Below are 15,236 nucleotides of genomic sequence, written 5' to 3'. Positions count from 1 at the left end.
GCCGGGGCTGCCCCGCGTGTGCCACGTTTCGCGCCGTGTCCGCAGAGGACGGGGTCCCGCGGCCAGAAGCCCTCAGCTCGGCCCTCCGAAGAGCCGGGGCCGGGGACTGAGCTCAGCGGCACAGCGCCTGCCTGGCAAGCGCGACGTCGTGAGTTCGATTCCCGGTACCGGGAAAACAAACAAACAAACAAACAAACAAACAAAAAAAACCAGGGTCCCGATTCGCCCGTCTTTGTGAAAGCGGAGGCGGTGCAGGAATGTTAGGGGTGGACCTGTGGGGCTGCGTCGTAGCCGGATCTACTTTTGTTGAAAAAAAACTAGTGCCCCGCACAGCTGAGCTGCATTGTCCTGGCTGTCGCGCGAGTTAAAAGCCGCCAGTTTTCCTTTCCAGATGAATTTAAACTCGGTCACATGACCAGGCTTCACCCCATTGGCACTGAGCTTTCAGACCCTTTTTAAAGCTAGCAGCTCATAACTGGAAAACTGAACACTGTGGGCTTTGACAGCCTAACCCTGAATACCCCATATGCGCATCTGCTGCTCGTGTCCTCTTGTACCACGATCAACTAACAAGTCCCATAATTTAAAAAAAATGTAAATTAATGAGTTAATTTTGCTCTGTTTGGAGGCAGGGTCTTGGTATGTAGTTTGGGGTGCCCCTGAACTCACTGTATAACACAGGCTGGGCTCCAACTCATGCTGATCCTCCTTCCTCAGCCTCCGGAGTGCTAGGATTACAGTCATGCATCACTAAGCCCAGCTAACAAGTAATTTTTTTTTTTTTTTCTTTTTGAGACAGGGTCTTGCTATGTAGTTCAGGCTGACCTTGAGCTCACTTTGTAACCCTGGCTGGTCTGAAACTTGCAGCGATCCTCCTGCCTCAGCTTCCTGAGTGCTGGGATTACAGGTGTGCACCACAACGCCCACCTAACAACTAATTTTTGACTAATTTATCCTATGAAATTATTTAATAGTCAAATTCTTTCTATTCAGAAATGTCAGTTTTGAAGCCCCCTGTTGGGCGTTTTTATTTAAAAATTTTTTTTTTTTTTTTTGCGGTACTGGGGATCAAACTCAGGACCTTGCGCTTGCCAGGCAGGTGCTTGTGCCACTGAGCTATATCCCTGGCCCATGGGAGTTTTTAGTAATCTTGGCTTGTGATATGCTGCTTTTTCTCACAAAATGTTGATCATTTTGACAATGAAATAAACTCTGTTGGCATGATTTTCTTTTGGTAGCAAGTTTTTAAGTATATTCTGGAAAAAGCCGCTTAAAGTCAAATACAGTAGGTTTGGTTTTTTTTTTTAATCTCTTTTTTTTTTTTTTTGAGACAGGGTCTCGCTATGTAGTTCAGGCTGGCCTTGAGCTCACTTTGTAGCCCAGGCTGGTCTTGAACTCGCAACGATCCTTTTGCCTGAGCCTCCCGAGTGCTGGGATTACAGGCAGGCATGCGCCACCATGCCCAGCTAAACACTGTAGATTAAATGGCATTTCTTCCATACAATTCTAACTTTCCCAGTTTGGGAGCTTATAACTATTTTATCCAAGAAAACCATTTTCGTTCTAAGCTCCTTAATATAAGAGTCTATACTATACCCCCTTCCTGTCCTGGGCATTGAACAGGGCCTTGGCACTGAACGATATCCTGGGCCCTTTTGGTATTTTATTTTGAGACTGAGTCTCACTGAGCCACTCAATTGCCCAGGCTGGGTTGCAACTTGGGGTCCTCCTGCCTCAGCCTCTCAGAGTGCTAGCCTTACAGGTGTCAAGCTCATTTTTTAAAAGCAGTATTTGTGAAAGATCATCTCTGCAGGAGCATTTCTTATTTCTAGAATGGAATAATAAGACCAGTTTAGGTTTTAAGCATCAGGTTTTTAAACAAGCAAGCTTATTGTTTACTATGGATGCTAGAGCTTTTATTTTCATCTAAGTGCCCGTGTTATTAACCTCTGTAGAAGAAGGGTTTTAACTACATGACTGACCTACAGGGCTTTCTGACTAGTGACATGAGCAAGTCATTTATCTATGAAGCTTTAAGTTCTCTGAAAGGAAAGCCCACTGGAAAGATCAGAATAGTTCTGCCAGGTCGGTCGGAGAATCAGTATTACAGGTAAGGTGGGTGGGCGATTTGCCTGATTTAGCACGATCTACCAATTGTAAGCAGCATAGTTAGGCTCCCTAAAAGGTGACGGTTCCCCCTTGCAAATAGATCTCAGCATATTCACTTTTCCCAAAGCAACTCTTTCTCCCCTCCCGTTTTTCTTTTTTTGAGATAGGTTCTCACTCTGCAGCTCAGGCTGGCCTTGAACTCACGGCAGTCCTGCCTCAGCCTCCCAAGTGCTATGTTTACGGGCATGCACCGCCCGGCTCCCAAAGCAATCCTAAATTTGAGTATCTGGCATTAGGTATTTTAAATTATTTTATTGCTTTATCTACTTTGTTTTCTAGGTGTCCAGTGATTTGGACAATATTGACACAGGAGTTAATTCTAAAGCTAAGAGTCATGTGACTGTCAGGCGTGCAGTTTTAGAAGAAATTGGAAACAGAGTTACGACCAGAGGAGCCCAAGCTGCTAAGGTAACAGGCAGGAGCTGGAAATGGAGGAGAGGTGATTGGGTGTGGCACAGGGGCACCCGCCGGCTGTTCCGCCCCGTCTGAGTTTCTCTTTCCTTGTAGAAGGCTCAGAACACCAGAGCACCAGGTCAACTCGCCAGAGCAACGAATGTCAGCAAACTGAAACCTACTGCTTCTGTGAAACCCGTCCAGATGGAAATGCTGGCTCCCAAGGTAGGAGGTGCTATTTACAAGTACTTCCGGGAGGAGTCTGGCTAGACTGCGAGGGTGCCGTGATCCGTGCTGTGACTGCGGAAGAAAGTTCACGGCTGGGGCTGCGCCTGGAAGTGAATGCATAGTCCTTTTCTATTCAGTACCTCAATGTTAGACCTCGAGGAGCCATGCAAACTACCTTGATATCTAGATACTTCTAGTGGTCACAGCAGGAAGTTAAAATAACCCAACATAAGAACAGCAGCTTCTTCACACTTTCCAGGTCAAAACTTACCTTACTGTGCAGGGCGTTGGAAGTATTTCACAAGAAAACATTGGATATACTCTCCCTGTTGAATGCTTACTATATATACATACCCAGCTGCTGATGGGGAGGTCTGCTGAGGAGACTTCTCACCTTCAGAGAACCCTCATCCCGATTGGTGACTTTTAAGGTTAGAGAGCCGCTGATAGGAAAGGGTATGTGCAGCCCTTGCTGGCCCTCGTCACGGTCTGGGAGGATTATATTTGTCATCCCAGGGGAAAGTTATTGGAATCCTAGGGAGTTAGTTCCAATCTACCACTTCCAGTGCAGCCCATGGCGAGAATGAAGACACTGAGGCATATTTGTAGTTATGGGGCCACGGGGTCCTGAGTCCAGCCATGATGATGGCTTCCGGAACACAGGCCTCGACCCAATGGGAACCCAGGTTTTCTTCATTCATGAAGAAGGGAGTGGCTCGGAGATGAGCGACCGAGAATGGCAGGAAGTATGTTCGGCTGTGAGCTTTGGGGCTAGTTAGGAGGCCCCAAATCACCTCTGCCGTATGCAGAGAGAGGGATCTGCAGAAAGAATAGTCTGCATGACACAACTGAGGCAGTATCCCATGTTTTGGGATCCGCTCTGATATGCAATATTTTATGCCTCAGGAAGTCATTGCCTTTTATCTTGAGGCTCGATACCAGCCAACAGCGTGGAGCTCGGCTCTCCGTCCCTCCCTGCCCGGCTCACACATGTTTATTTGGGAGCTAGTGGGGTGGGGAAACTCTGCCCTGTCACTTTTCTTCAAAGACTACCCATCAGCACCTCGGCTGGACCGATTTGCACTGCTTAAAGCCAATTGACGGATAAGGAAAAGTGCTAGCCGGCTCTGCACACATCAATACGTGGAAACAGGGCCAGGCTCAGCCAACGTGGAGACAGTTGCTCCCCCTTCAGGGAGAGTCCTCCAGATGGTCCTCCACAGAGGCGGGCCTTTGTGGAGATCAGTGCAGCAGCAGCAGAAATCAGGGCACCATAGTGCCCGTAACGTGCTTGGCCAGGGCGCCCGCAGGCCTGAGTTGAGTCAGAGGCTTGCGTGAGCTTGGGCAGAAGGTTGCAGTGGACTTGCAGGTTTCAGAATTGGGATTTTACCCTGTTAGGTGGCACGGAAGTTGACCTGTGTCCAGGAGGGTGGCATGGTGAAGGCAGCCCTAGGAGGTACCGTGGTGTCCAGCAGGGCGAGGGACCCTCGCGCCAGCCTGGAGCTCCCCTGGGCACGGAGTCACTCCCAGTTCCTGGACAGCCATAAATATCATGTTATAGTACAACATTTAAAATGTCAAAATGCTTATATTGTTCAATAGGAAAAATTGGATGATTGCATAGGATATACCAATGCGAAACCAAATTTGCTCTTACAGATGCATTTCCATGTAAAATATTGATGGTAATTATTTTTGACTTTTATGTTGGGTTTAAGGTTGGCTTTCATTTTCTTACAACTTCCAAACTTTCACTGTACGTACATGAATCACTATTTGGAGAAGGGGAAAGTACGGGGCAATTAAAAAAAAGGCACCAGGCACAGTGACATACGTCTGTAATCTCTCCTTTTTTTTCTTTTCTGTTTTTTCTTTTGTCTTTTTGAGACAAGGTCTCGCTATGCAGTTCAGGCTGGCCTTGAGCTCACTTATGTAGCCCAGGCTGGCCTCAAACTTGCAATGATCCTCCTGCCTCAGCCTCCCGAGTGCTGGGATTACAGGCGTGCGCCACGTCGCTCAGCTGTATTCTCTGCTTCTGGGGGGCTGGGCCAGGTTGGTTGAAAGTTTGAGAATGGCCCAGGCAACTTAGTGAGACCCTGCCTCAAAACAAATAAAACCCAAAAAACCGAAGCACAAGTTGGGGATGTAGCTTAACCTGTGCTTCCCGGGTTCAATCCTCAGTGTTGCAAAAGCAGGGAGGGACAGGGGAGAGAGAAAGGGAGGGAGAGAAGAACCAAAGAAGTGTCATGAAAGGAAAGACAGGACCTGCTTCTTTGTGACCTGTGTAACTCTCCCCTCTGAGTTCCCTTTACACCATACCCTTGGCTAAATCCTTTTCCTCTCGCTTCTTGGCAACTTTTAGCATTTCAGAATAAAACATGATAGACCTAGCTGGGCATGGTGGTGCATGCCTGTAATCCCAGCACTCAGAAGGCTGAGGCAGGAGGATCACCATGGGTTCAAGGCCAGCCTGGGCTATGTAGTGAGTTCAAGGCCAGCCTGGATTACACAGAGAGACACTGACTCATACGAAACAAAAACCATGATGGACCTTGAGCTCTGTCCTTAGCAAAGATCACTTCTGTGATGAAAAAGTAAAGCTGGATATTCTGGTTTTCCAAGTTATCTGGAATCATGGAGAGTTATTTCCAGTTCAGTTACATGAGCTTGCGAATCCTGCGGTGAGGCCCATTCAGTGCCCGCGGCCAGTGGAGCCCTGCCTTCTGCAGCCGAGCGCCTCTGCCTGCCCGCTCCACCACCGGCTTCTTCGCAGTCCTCCCTGTGCTGCAAATGTCAGCTGAGCACACGCGTGTCCAGCCGCTGTCCTAGAAAGTGTACTGGTTGTGGGCAAGAGAGCCGCGTTCCAGAGGCATTCCCGAATCCCTACCGTGCTCTCCGCCATCCTGGAGGGGCTCTGAGGCAGCGGCCCTCAGGGGCCTCGGTGAGAGCAGAATTCCAGGCGTTCACAGGACTTAGGCTGGAGAAAGTGTGGAGGAAAGTGTGTGCCTGACTGTCCAGGCCCTGGTGAAACCTGAGCAGTTTGAAAGGAAGGAGATGAGTTATCACAGGGCCTCGCTCGCTGGCCCTGGGCCACCAAGTAGGATGAACCATCAGCCCGGCCCCACGGCGCTCCCCGTGCCGCTTCCAGTCCGTGGGGAGCCGGGAGTGGAGTGTGCGGTCGCCACACGAGGACACCCGGAGGGAGTCAGCTCACATGCGCACGGCCCCCATGCAGGCGTGGGCGTGTTTCACGGCAGGCTTTCTCAGTGCACTTGTGAGGGGGAGCAGCGTTTGCATTGAAGAGGGGCTTTTATTTTAACTACAGCGGAAACAGCCATAATTACAACACACAACACGGGCGTGCAGAGGGCGTGGGGGGATCCGAGGTCACTGTACTGCCCCCGGTTTGGTGTCTGCTGCATTCCGGAAGCGATCACGGCGGCCGCTTTGCCTTTCTGCAGCCCTGTGGGGCCTCAGCTTTCTGCTACGGATCACCAGCTGTCTGCCCAGAGCCGGCGGCTCCCGGCAGCCTTCCTGTCGTGCTGGAGCTATTCGTCGTAAATTTCCTAAATAGTGGGGGCTTCTGTTCAGTCAGGACGTGTGAATAGCTGTGCGTTTGCGTACTGACGTCAGTCCACCCTCTGGAGCTGAGAATCCTCGCTCCCGCTGCCGCCCGGGCCTCACCGGCGAGCTGCTCCAGCCGCGCCGTCCTCACGGCTTCTGACCCGACTCTGCAGTTGTCTCCGAGGTCTGCTTACCAGTCCGTTGGTCTCACTGGGAGGTTTTTATTTGCAGGCCGCTTTTGTTATTTCAAAGACTTTAAGTATTTGTCGGGGAAGATGTGGAGTGTTTTCTTTCTTCCTGTAGTAATCCCAGTTTTAACTGCTACATAGACATTATTAATGAGGAGCCGTGTGGTGTTTCAGAGCATGAATACATTGTATACTGCTCAGAGTAAGCATCACACATGTATCATTTCCTTATGGTGGGACAGTCACAATCTTTTTTTTGACCCAGAGTATCACTATGTAGCCCAGGCTGGCCTGGAACTCACAGTGATCCTCCTGCCTCAGCCTCCCGAGTGCTGGGATTATAGGTGTGCGCCACCACGCCTGGTCCCCAGCCCTTTCTTGCAGCCTGTGTGACGTGCACACCGTGCTGTCATTGTCTGCGGTCAGGCCCTGTGTAGCTGCCCAGCCCCTCCTCCCTGCCGTACTTGCTGCCATCCTCCGATGCCCTCCTCCCTCGCTCACGTCCCCTCTCCGGCCTTGGGCGCCCACCGACCTCTCCGCTCGCCTCTTGTGTAGGAGCTGGGACGGTCGTTGAGCCGTCCTGGTTCTGCTGCCCAAGTACTTGCTGGGCCGAGGGCGCTGAGCGGGTGAGCAGAGAGACGGCAGAGCGCAGAGCGGGGACACGGAGCCCGGAGGCACGCTTTGCAGCCTTTCCCTCCAGCGGGCCAGCGCGGGAGCTGTGTTATCCTGGAGGCTCCTGGATGTGGCTAAACTGAGGCACGCTTTGGAGGTGGATGCAGTGCAGTGTTTGAACTGCTGAGACTGCGTGGGGACAGGGCGAAGCCTCTGGCCCTTCCTCTAAACCACACTTCCTGGACTGCCCACCTTGCCGGGGAAGGTTTGATGATGCCTCGCTGTGAATAAATTTGCGGCAGTGTACTTAGTAAGCTGCACCGCCCTGCGCCCCATCTGGCTTTTCCTGTGGAGCTGGTCTAAGCTGCAGGGGGCAGGGCTCGCCCCTTCCAGCCCTCTTCTCCCACCTGTGCGGCCCGGCCACCGCGCCTGGCCACCGCGCCTGCCCACGCTCCCTCGGGTGCTTGTCGTCTCCGGCTTTCCTTTTGCCTGGTTGGCCTGCCCAGGGCGTTGCCCGGCATGATGCCCCAGCAGCTGTTTTCAGCTCATGTGCACCGGGCCCTGGGGCTTGTGAGTTCTTGAACCCATGGCATCTGCACCTGCCGGGCCCGTGCTCACCTGGCTCTGCCTGCTTAGGACCTTTGAGTTAGAAGGGAGGGCAGCTGGGAGGCTGAGGCAGGAGGATTGGGAGTTTGAGGCCAGCCTGGACAGCACAGGGAGGCCTTGTCTCAAAAGACACAACAAAAGTCCCTGCTTTTTTTTCTCCTGTTATTGTGTCCTTAAGATTGGGAACTATTATTATTGACCCTGAATATAAGTTACCGTAGAACTGCTTTATTCTACAAGCTCTCTTTGTATTTTATTCTGTACACATTCTGTAGAGACCAGGCTTTATTTTGAGAAGGACTCTTACTCCTTTTTCCTGTGATGGCTTCATCTATACTTCAGTACAAAAGATACCTTTTAATTTTATAGTCTTAATTTGTGTGATTTCTGTAAATGATCACCCAGTCATGACTGCAAGGCACAGTACTAGGCCGTGCACTTGCTCTGTCTCGCTCACAGGCTGGGGTTCACTTTTCTGAGTGTAGTCACCAGTTCCTCGGTTTAGGGTTAGCTGAAGAACAGAAAGCTTTTGCTTGCAGAGAGATTGCCGCTTTAGTGCAAGATCAGCTCCAGGATTCTGCACCCAGGAGTTAGGGCTCTGCCTTTTTTGTTTGTTTGTCTGTTGTTGAGACGGGGTTTTGTTGTGTCCTTCGGGCTGGCCTTGAACTCATCGCAATTCTCCTGCCTCAGCCTCCTAAATGCTGGGATTATAGGGGTGCAGTGCCACGCCCGGCTTCTGCCACTGTGCACCTGCTGTGTTCACGTGGGTGTTTGAGGTAGTTCAGTGCACACAGGGGACCGACTGAGTAAACTGAAGATCACAGAGCTTAGGTTTTGGCAGCGGCGGACAGGAAGTCGTACACGGGAGACAGAAGCAAACTGCAGCGTGCTGGGTGATTGGGCGCTGGAGGCAGAGAGGCGGGAACACACGTGCTTGCGTTTGTCGGCCCAGGGCCCTTCTCCCACCCCCGAGGACGTCTCCATGAAGGAGGAGAACCTCTGCCAAGCCTTCTCGGACACCCTGCTCTGCAAAGTCGAGGACATTGACACTGAAGACTGGGAGAACCCCCAGCTCTGCAGCGACTACGTCAAGGACATCTACCAGTACCTGCGGCAGCTCGAGGTGGGTGGCCCGGGCAGCGGGGCGGTCCAGGCAGCGTGGGAGGAAAACGAGGTCAGCTCTTGAAACTTCTCCATTCCACCTCAGGTGCTGCAGTCCATCAGCCCGCGCTTCCTAGATGGAAGAGACATAAACGGACGCATGCGCGCCATCCTGGTGGACTGGCTGGTGCAAGTGCACTCCAAGTTCCGACTCCTGCAGGAAACCCTGTACATGTGCGTGGCCATCATGGACCGCTTCCTGCAGGTAAGCACGCCCCCGGGGCTTGGGCCTGGGGCTCGCTGAGCGCTGCCTTACGGTGACACTGGGGGCCCTCGGAAGACGCGACCGAAAGCCAAGTTAGGAGGCCCCGAAGAACTTGGGGTGCTGCAGAGGGAAGTAGCCCGAGTGTGACGGCCCTTCGGTGGTGTTGGCCGCCGCTGGTCGTTCCGTCAGGAAGCAGCTCTGAGGGGCTCAGGGAAAAATACTGATTGCCCCTCACCCCAAGAGCTTGGGGCCGGAAGTGCTTCCGGTGTTAGGTTTGCTTAGGGTTTGGGGCGTCTGCGCCTGTGCAGGGGAGCATCCCGGGGGTGGGACCCACGTGGAAACCCAGAGCTGCTTGTCTCATCCGCACCCCAGACGTGGAGTCTGGAGGGGATTCTGTAAACATTTTGAGTGCACCCGTTTCGCACTGCCACTCACAGGCCGTTAGGTGTGGGATTTTGCACGTGCAGTGTCACATGAGCGTGCAAAAAGTTTTGGATTTGGGAGCATTTCACATATCAGAGTTTTGGCGTAGGGATGCCTGGCCTGTGCCGAGCAGCCAGAGTCATTCGTCGGGGAAAGCACCCCGTAGCTGGGGTAAGAAGCAGCTCAGAGCCGGCTTCGTTTGGACGCTGGTTCTCAAGCCTGCTTGTACCATTAACCGTGTGTGCTAATCTGCTCCATTTATTTATTTATTTTTGAGACAGGGTCTCGCTATGCAGTTCAGGCTGGCTTCAGCTCGCTTTGTAGCTCAGGCTGGTCTTGAACTTGCAGTGATCCTCCTGCCTCAGCCTCCCGAGTGCTGGGGTTACAGGCGTGTGCTGCCTCGCCTGGCCACCCTGCTTTAAAATGAGAGAGTCTTCAAGGGAGGAGAGGTTTTCTTGGCTCCCGACTGCAGAAGTTTTAGTGCATGCTTGTCCGGCTCATGGCTTTAAGGCTGCGGGAACTGCTGACTCAGCAAAGCAGCAGAGCGAGGGTCAAGCCTGGAGAAAGGAGCTGGGAGGGGTGGCGCCTTCCACAGCCAGGCCCTGGGGCTGCGTCCCCTGGCCAGGCCCCGCCTCCTTGTAAGGCCTGAGCTAGGAAGCCATTCATGGATTAATTCGTTAGAGTCCTCATGATCAGTCACTTCTGGCCAGCCTGTCAGCTCACAGTCGAGCCCTTAGCCATTGAGTTTTAGGGGACATTGCAAATCAAAAACATCCTCATAGTGGGGCTGGGGATTTAGCTCAGTGGCAAAGCGCCTGCCTGGCAAGTACAAGGTCGTGAGTTCGGTTCCTGGTACCGGAGAAAAACCAAAAAAAAAAAAACAAAAAAAAAAAACAACAAAAAAACCATCCTCATAGTATAGAATTGCTATAGAAATAAGAGGAAGGATTTGATTTTTTGGTGCCAGGAATTGAACTCAGGACCTTGCACTTGACAGGCAGGTGCTATTCCACTGAGGTACATCCCCAGCCCCTGAGGATTTTATTTTATTTTATTTTTTTGAATCAGGGTCTCACTCCATAGTTTAGGCTGGCTTTGAACTCATGGTGCAGCCCAGGCGGACCTTGAACTTTCTGAGATCCTCTTGCCTCAGCCTCCTGAGTGCTGGGATTGCAGGTATGCATCACCACACATGCCCTGCTTTTTTTTCCTTAAAGGAAGACAGTATGCGTATTGCGTGTCCTGAGAATCTGGAGCATAAAGTAAGCTGAGAAGCATGAAATACTGACTGTTTACACACAGTGAACACAGTTCGTGCACGTAACAAACACACGCCAGATGTAAGCCGCGCAGGTGCTAATTACCCAGTGGTAGCCCTGCAGTCAGGAATTCAGAACCAACGTTAATGGAAGGCGAGGTCAAGTGCAAATTTTACACAAACAGTGTAGCAATAATTAATTTCATAATGCCCTGAGCAAGACCAGCCTGAACTGCACAGTGAGACCCTGTCTCAAAAGACCAAATAAATAAATAAAATACTAAGTAAACATGGATTCTGTGGTTCTCAGTACAGAGTACTCATTGGGTGGGAAAGCACAGCAATATTTTATGTAGATTTTGTTTTCTGTTGTTTTTTTTCCGGTACCTGGCGATCGTCGCGCTTACCAGGCAGGCGCTGTGCGGCTGAGCTAAGTCCCCAGCCCCTTTATGTAGATTTTCAACAGAGAGAGCTGAAGCAAGAACAACAACAAAAAAAAGAAAGCCTGGCCCAGGAGGCCAAGGCAGGAGGACTGACAGGAGTTTGAGGCCAACTTGGGCTGTATAACGAGACCCTGTCTCAAAAAATCAAAAAATAAATTAATTAAAAAAAGAGCCAGGTGTAGTGCAGGCCTATAACCTCAGCACTCTGGAAGGCTGAGGCAGGAGGCTTCTAAGTACAGATGTAGCTCAAGACAAAGGCCTGGCGTTCAATCCCAGTACTGGGGGAGGAAGGAGGGAAGGCAGCTGCAGGAAATACTTGGGCCCCGCCCAGTGATGGCGAACCTTTTAGAGCTTTTAATGATACAAACAGACCACAGTTTGGCCACCACTGCCCGACACTCGGATTTTCCCTGACGCTGAGGCACAGTTGAAAGATCTGTTCAAGCCGGGCGTAGTGTGCATGCCTGTAATCCCAGCACCCGGGAGGCTGAGGCAGGAGGATCGTTGTGAGTGCAAGACCAGCCTGGGCTACAAAGTGAGCTCAAGGCCAGCCTGACCTGCATAGCGAGACCCCGTCTCAAAAAGACCAGAAAAAAAAATGAAAGATGTGTTCAAGCTGAAGCTGGTGGCTCTGGCGAGGATTGGGGCAGCCCTCGAGCTGTGCGTTGAAGTCCTCTGCTATCCTGCCTGAGCTCGTCTCCATGAGCCCACCCTGGGGCTGGGGGCGGTCACGAGGGACCTGGCGAACAGGCTTGGGTTCTTCCCTCCTCGGCAACTGGGTGACCATGGGCTGGTGTCCGGCGGGAGTGACCTCTGACACCTTTCTTCCCCCAGGCTCAGCCGGTCTCCCGCAAGAAGCTCCAGCTGGTGGGGATCACCGCCCTGCTCCTGGCGTCCAAGTACGAGGAGATGTTTTCTCCGAATATCGAAGACTTTGTTTACATCACAGACAACGCCTACACCAGCGCCCAGATCCGAGAAATGGAAACGCTCATCCTGAAAGAGCTGAAGTTTGAGTTGGGCCGCCCCCTGCCCCTGCATTTCTTACGGCGGGCGTCGAAAGCCGGGGAGGTGAGTGCCCGCGCCTCTGTCGTATCTTTGAAGTCCGGGAACCTGACCTAGTGAAGGGAGAGCTTCTGAGTGGCTAGCAAGCTTCCTTCAGGTACTGGTCCTTGCTGGTCACAGCAGCTCGTAAGGGAATAGGCTTCAGCTTCGGGTCTGTAACACGCCGTGCGGTAGAGCACTTCCTGAGCACCATGGAGGGGGCCGGCGGTGGTGAGCCTGGCTGCTGCGCTGCAGCCGGCCGTCTGTATCTTGGAAAGCTCTAGAAGGTTTGCCGTCAGGTCACCTGGCGCGGTGCCGGGTGCTGGTGCCGCTGTGCCGCTCCTGCGCCGCGTGTAATGCAGTGTCCTTGGCAGGTGGACGTGGAGCAGCACACCTTAGCCAAGTACCTGATGGAGCTGACGCTCACCGACTACGACATGGTGCACTACCACCCTTCTAAGGTCGCGGCGGCTGCCTCCTGCTTGTCGCAGAAGGTCCTGGGCCAAGGAAAATGGGTGAGTGCTGGACCGGAGCAGTTAGGCTCTACGGTACTTAGGCCCGTGTGGTGGGGAGGACTGGCGTTTCACGCCGCCTGGGAAGCAGTTGCCAAAAGTGGGAAGGTTGAAGGACAGCCGCTCGGGTCGTGCGGAGACCGCAGACAGCCCTGCCGTATGTGACGCAGCGTGGAGACGCAGGAGCGGGCGCCCAGGAGTCTGGACTCCGGCGCTCAGTGGGAAGAGCGTAGAGTACTGAGGGAAGGAGCACGTCGCACTGTAACCTTTTCTTAGCTTTTAGATAATGCAGTGTAACTTTTTGACTTTGCCGGAGATCAACCCCCTGACCTCCCCCCCCCACAGCCCTTTTGATTTTGAGACAGGATTTTGCTAAGTTGACCAGGCTGGCCTAGAACTTGCAATCCTCCTGTCTTGTCTTCCTAGCTGGCTAGGATCTCAGTAAGCACCCTCATGACCCTTTGTTTTTGCTTTGTCTTTTTGAGGCAGGGTCTCCATATGCAGTTCAGGCTGACCTTGAACTCACTCTGTAGCCCAGGCTGACCTCAAACTTGCAAATGATCCTCCTGCCTCAGCCTCCATCCAAGTGCTGGGATTACATAAAGGCATGCATCACCATGCCCAGTTTTTTGGACTGTTGTGAATGGGATTGTTTTCCAGAGTTCATTCTTGGTGGGTTTGTTTTTTTGTTTTATTTTGTTTTTTGAGACCAGATCTTGCTATGCAGTTCAGGCTGGCTTTGGACTCACTTCATAGAGCAGGCTGGCCTCAAGCTGACAGAGATCTTCCTGTCACCACTTCCCAAGTGCTAGGGTTACAGGCATGCGCCACTACGCCTGGCAGTGGGTTCATTCTTGATATACAGGGATGTTATAGACCTCTGTTGATTTTGTAGCCTGACACTTTGCTGATGTTGTTTATCAGATCTAAGCATCTCTCGTGAGGTTTTTAGGGTCTTATATATGAAAGATCATGTCATGTACTTTTTCCTTTCCTATTTGTATCCTTTTATTTCTTTTTCTTGTCATGAAAGATCATGTCATTTACTTTTTCCTTTCCTATTTGTATCCCTTTATTTCTTTTTCTTGCCTAATTGCTCTGGCTAAAGTTTTGAGGGCTCTACAGAACTGAGGGGTGAAGCACCGGGTCTCGTTCCTGACTTTAGAGGCAGTGCACTCAGTTTTTCCCATTCTGTGGGAGGTTGGCCGTGGGTTTGTCATATGTAGCTGTTACCAGTTTGAGGTAAGGTCCTTCTACAGCTATTTTCATCATGGTTTTTAGCATGAAGGAATATTAGATTCTGTCAGAGGATTTTTTCTTTATCTGTGGAGATGATCATTTGATTTTTTTTTTTTAATCGACTCTGTTTATGTGATGTATTAGAGGAACTAAGTTGTGGCTCTTGAACCATCCTTGCATCCTTGGCATAAAGCCGTTAGGTCATGGTATATAATCTTTGTAGTCATTGTTAAGTTCTATTTATAACTTTTCACAATTTGTTAAATTCTGTTTGCATGTATCTTCTGGAGACCAGGTGTGGTGACATACACCTATAATCCAGCACTCAGGAGGCTCAAGGAAGAGGGTTGTGAGTTTGAGCTCAGCCTGAGCAAAACTTGGCTTTTAAAAAAAGAAAGGAGGGACAGCTGGGGATGTAGCTTGGTGCAAAAGCCCTGGGTTCAATTCCCAGTGAAGCGTGCACACGCATGCACACGCACACACACGCAGTATCTTATTGAGCATGTTTGCATCTGTGTTCATCAAGGATACTGGCCTACATTTTCTTTTTTTGTGGAGACTTTGCCCAGCTTTGCTTTCAGAGTGACACTGCCCTGTGGGGTGAGTTGGGAAGCATTCCTTCCTCCTCAGTTACGCGGAGATGTCTGAGGAGTGCTGGTGTCCTGTCAGGTTCTAGTAGAGTTCAGTGGTGAGTGCCCTGGACCCTGGGCTTCCTTGGCTCGTACAGGTTTGACCTGTGCATCAAGTTCATTGCTTGTTATTGGTCTGTTCAGGGTTTTTATGTCTTCTTGGTTCAACTGTGGTTTCAAGTCATATGTGTCTAGGAATTTATCTATTTCATCTTGAATTTATTGGAATATAATCTTCAAAATAGTTTCTAACAAGCCTCTGGATTTCAGTGGCATCCACTGTAATTTCACCTTTTTTCATTTCTAATTTTACTGATGTGGATATTCTCTCTCTCTCTCTCTGTAAGTCTTCTGTGTAGAGGATCATGCCAACTGCAAATAATGATAATTTGCTGGAGATGTAGCTCAGTGACACAAGCACCTGCCTGGCAAGTGCAAGGTCCTGAATTCAATTTCCAGTACCAACAGCAACAACAAAATAATGATAATTTAACTTCCTTTCCTATCCATATCCCTTTTTAAAAAATCTCTGCAGTAAATTTAATTTATATCAATCCTAGAA

General features: G+C 50.9%; 1 protein-coding gene across 2 annotated transcripts in view; it reads left to right on the top strand.

Annotated features, from left to right (window-relative positions):
- Ccnb2 (cyclin B2) overlaps positions 1-15,236 on the top strand; it is a 28,583-nt gene that overhangs the window by 3,248 nt on the left and 10,099 nt on the right. For both annotated transcript variants that reach the window (XM_005393834.2, XM_013518870.1), the window contains exons 2-7: positions 2,449-2,577; positions 2,677-2,787; positions 8,713-8,883; positions 8,968-9,126; positions 12,085-12,321; positions 12,669-12,809. In XM_005393834.2, the coding sequence (XP_005393891.1) occupies positions 2,449-2,577; positions 2,677-2,787; positions 8,713-8,883; positions 8,968-9,126; positions 12,085-12,321; positions 12,669-12,809 (948 nt within the window). The remainder of the gene's footprint in view (positions 1-2,448; positions 2,578-2,676; positions 2,788-8,712; positions 8,884-8,967; positions 9,127-12,084; positions 12,322-12,668; positions 12,810-15,236) is intronic.

The sequence above is a fragment of the Chinchilla lanigera genome, unplaced genomic scaffold (assembly GCF_000276665.1).
Source record: "Chinchilla lanigera isolate Chin_1 unplaced genomic scaffold, ChiLan1.0 scaffold00049, whole genome shotgun sequence".
Classification (NCBI taxonomy): Eukaryota; Metazoa; Chordata; class Mammalia; order Rodentia; family Chinchillidae; genus Chinchilla; species Chinchilla lanigera.
This window is presented reverse-complemented; position numbering and strand designations above follow the sequence as displayed.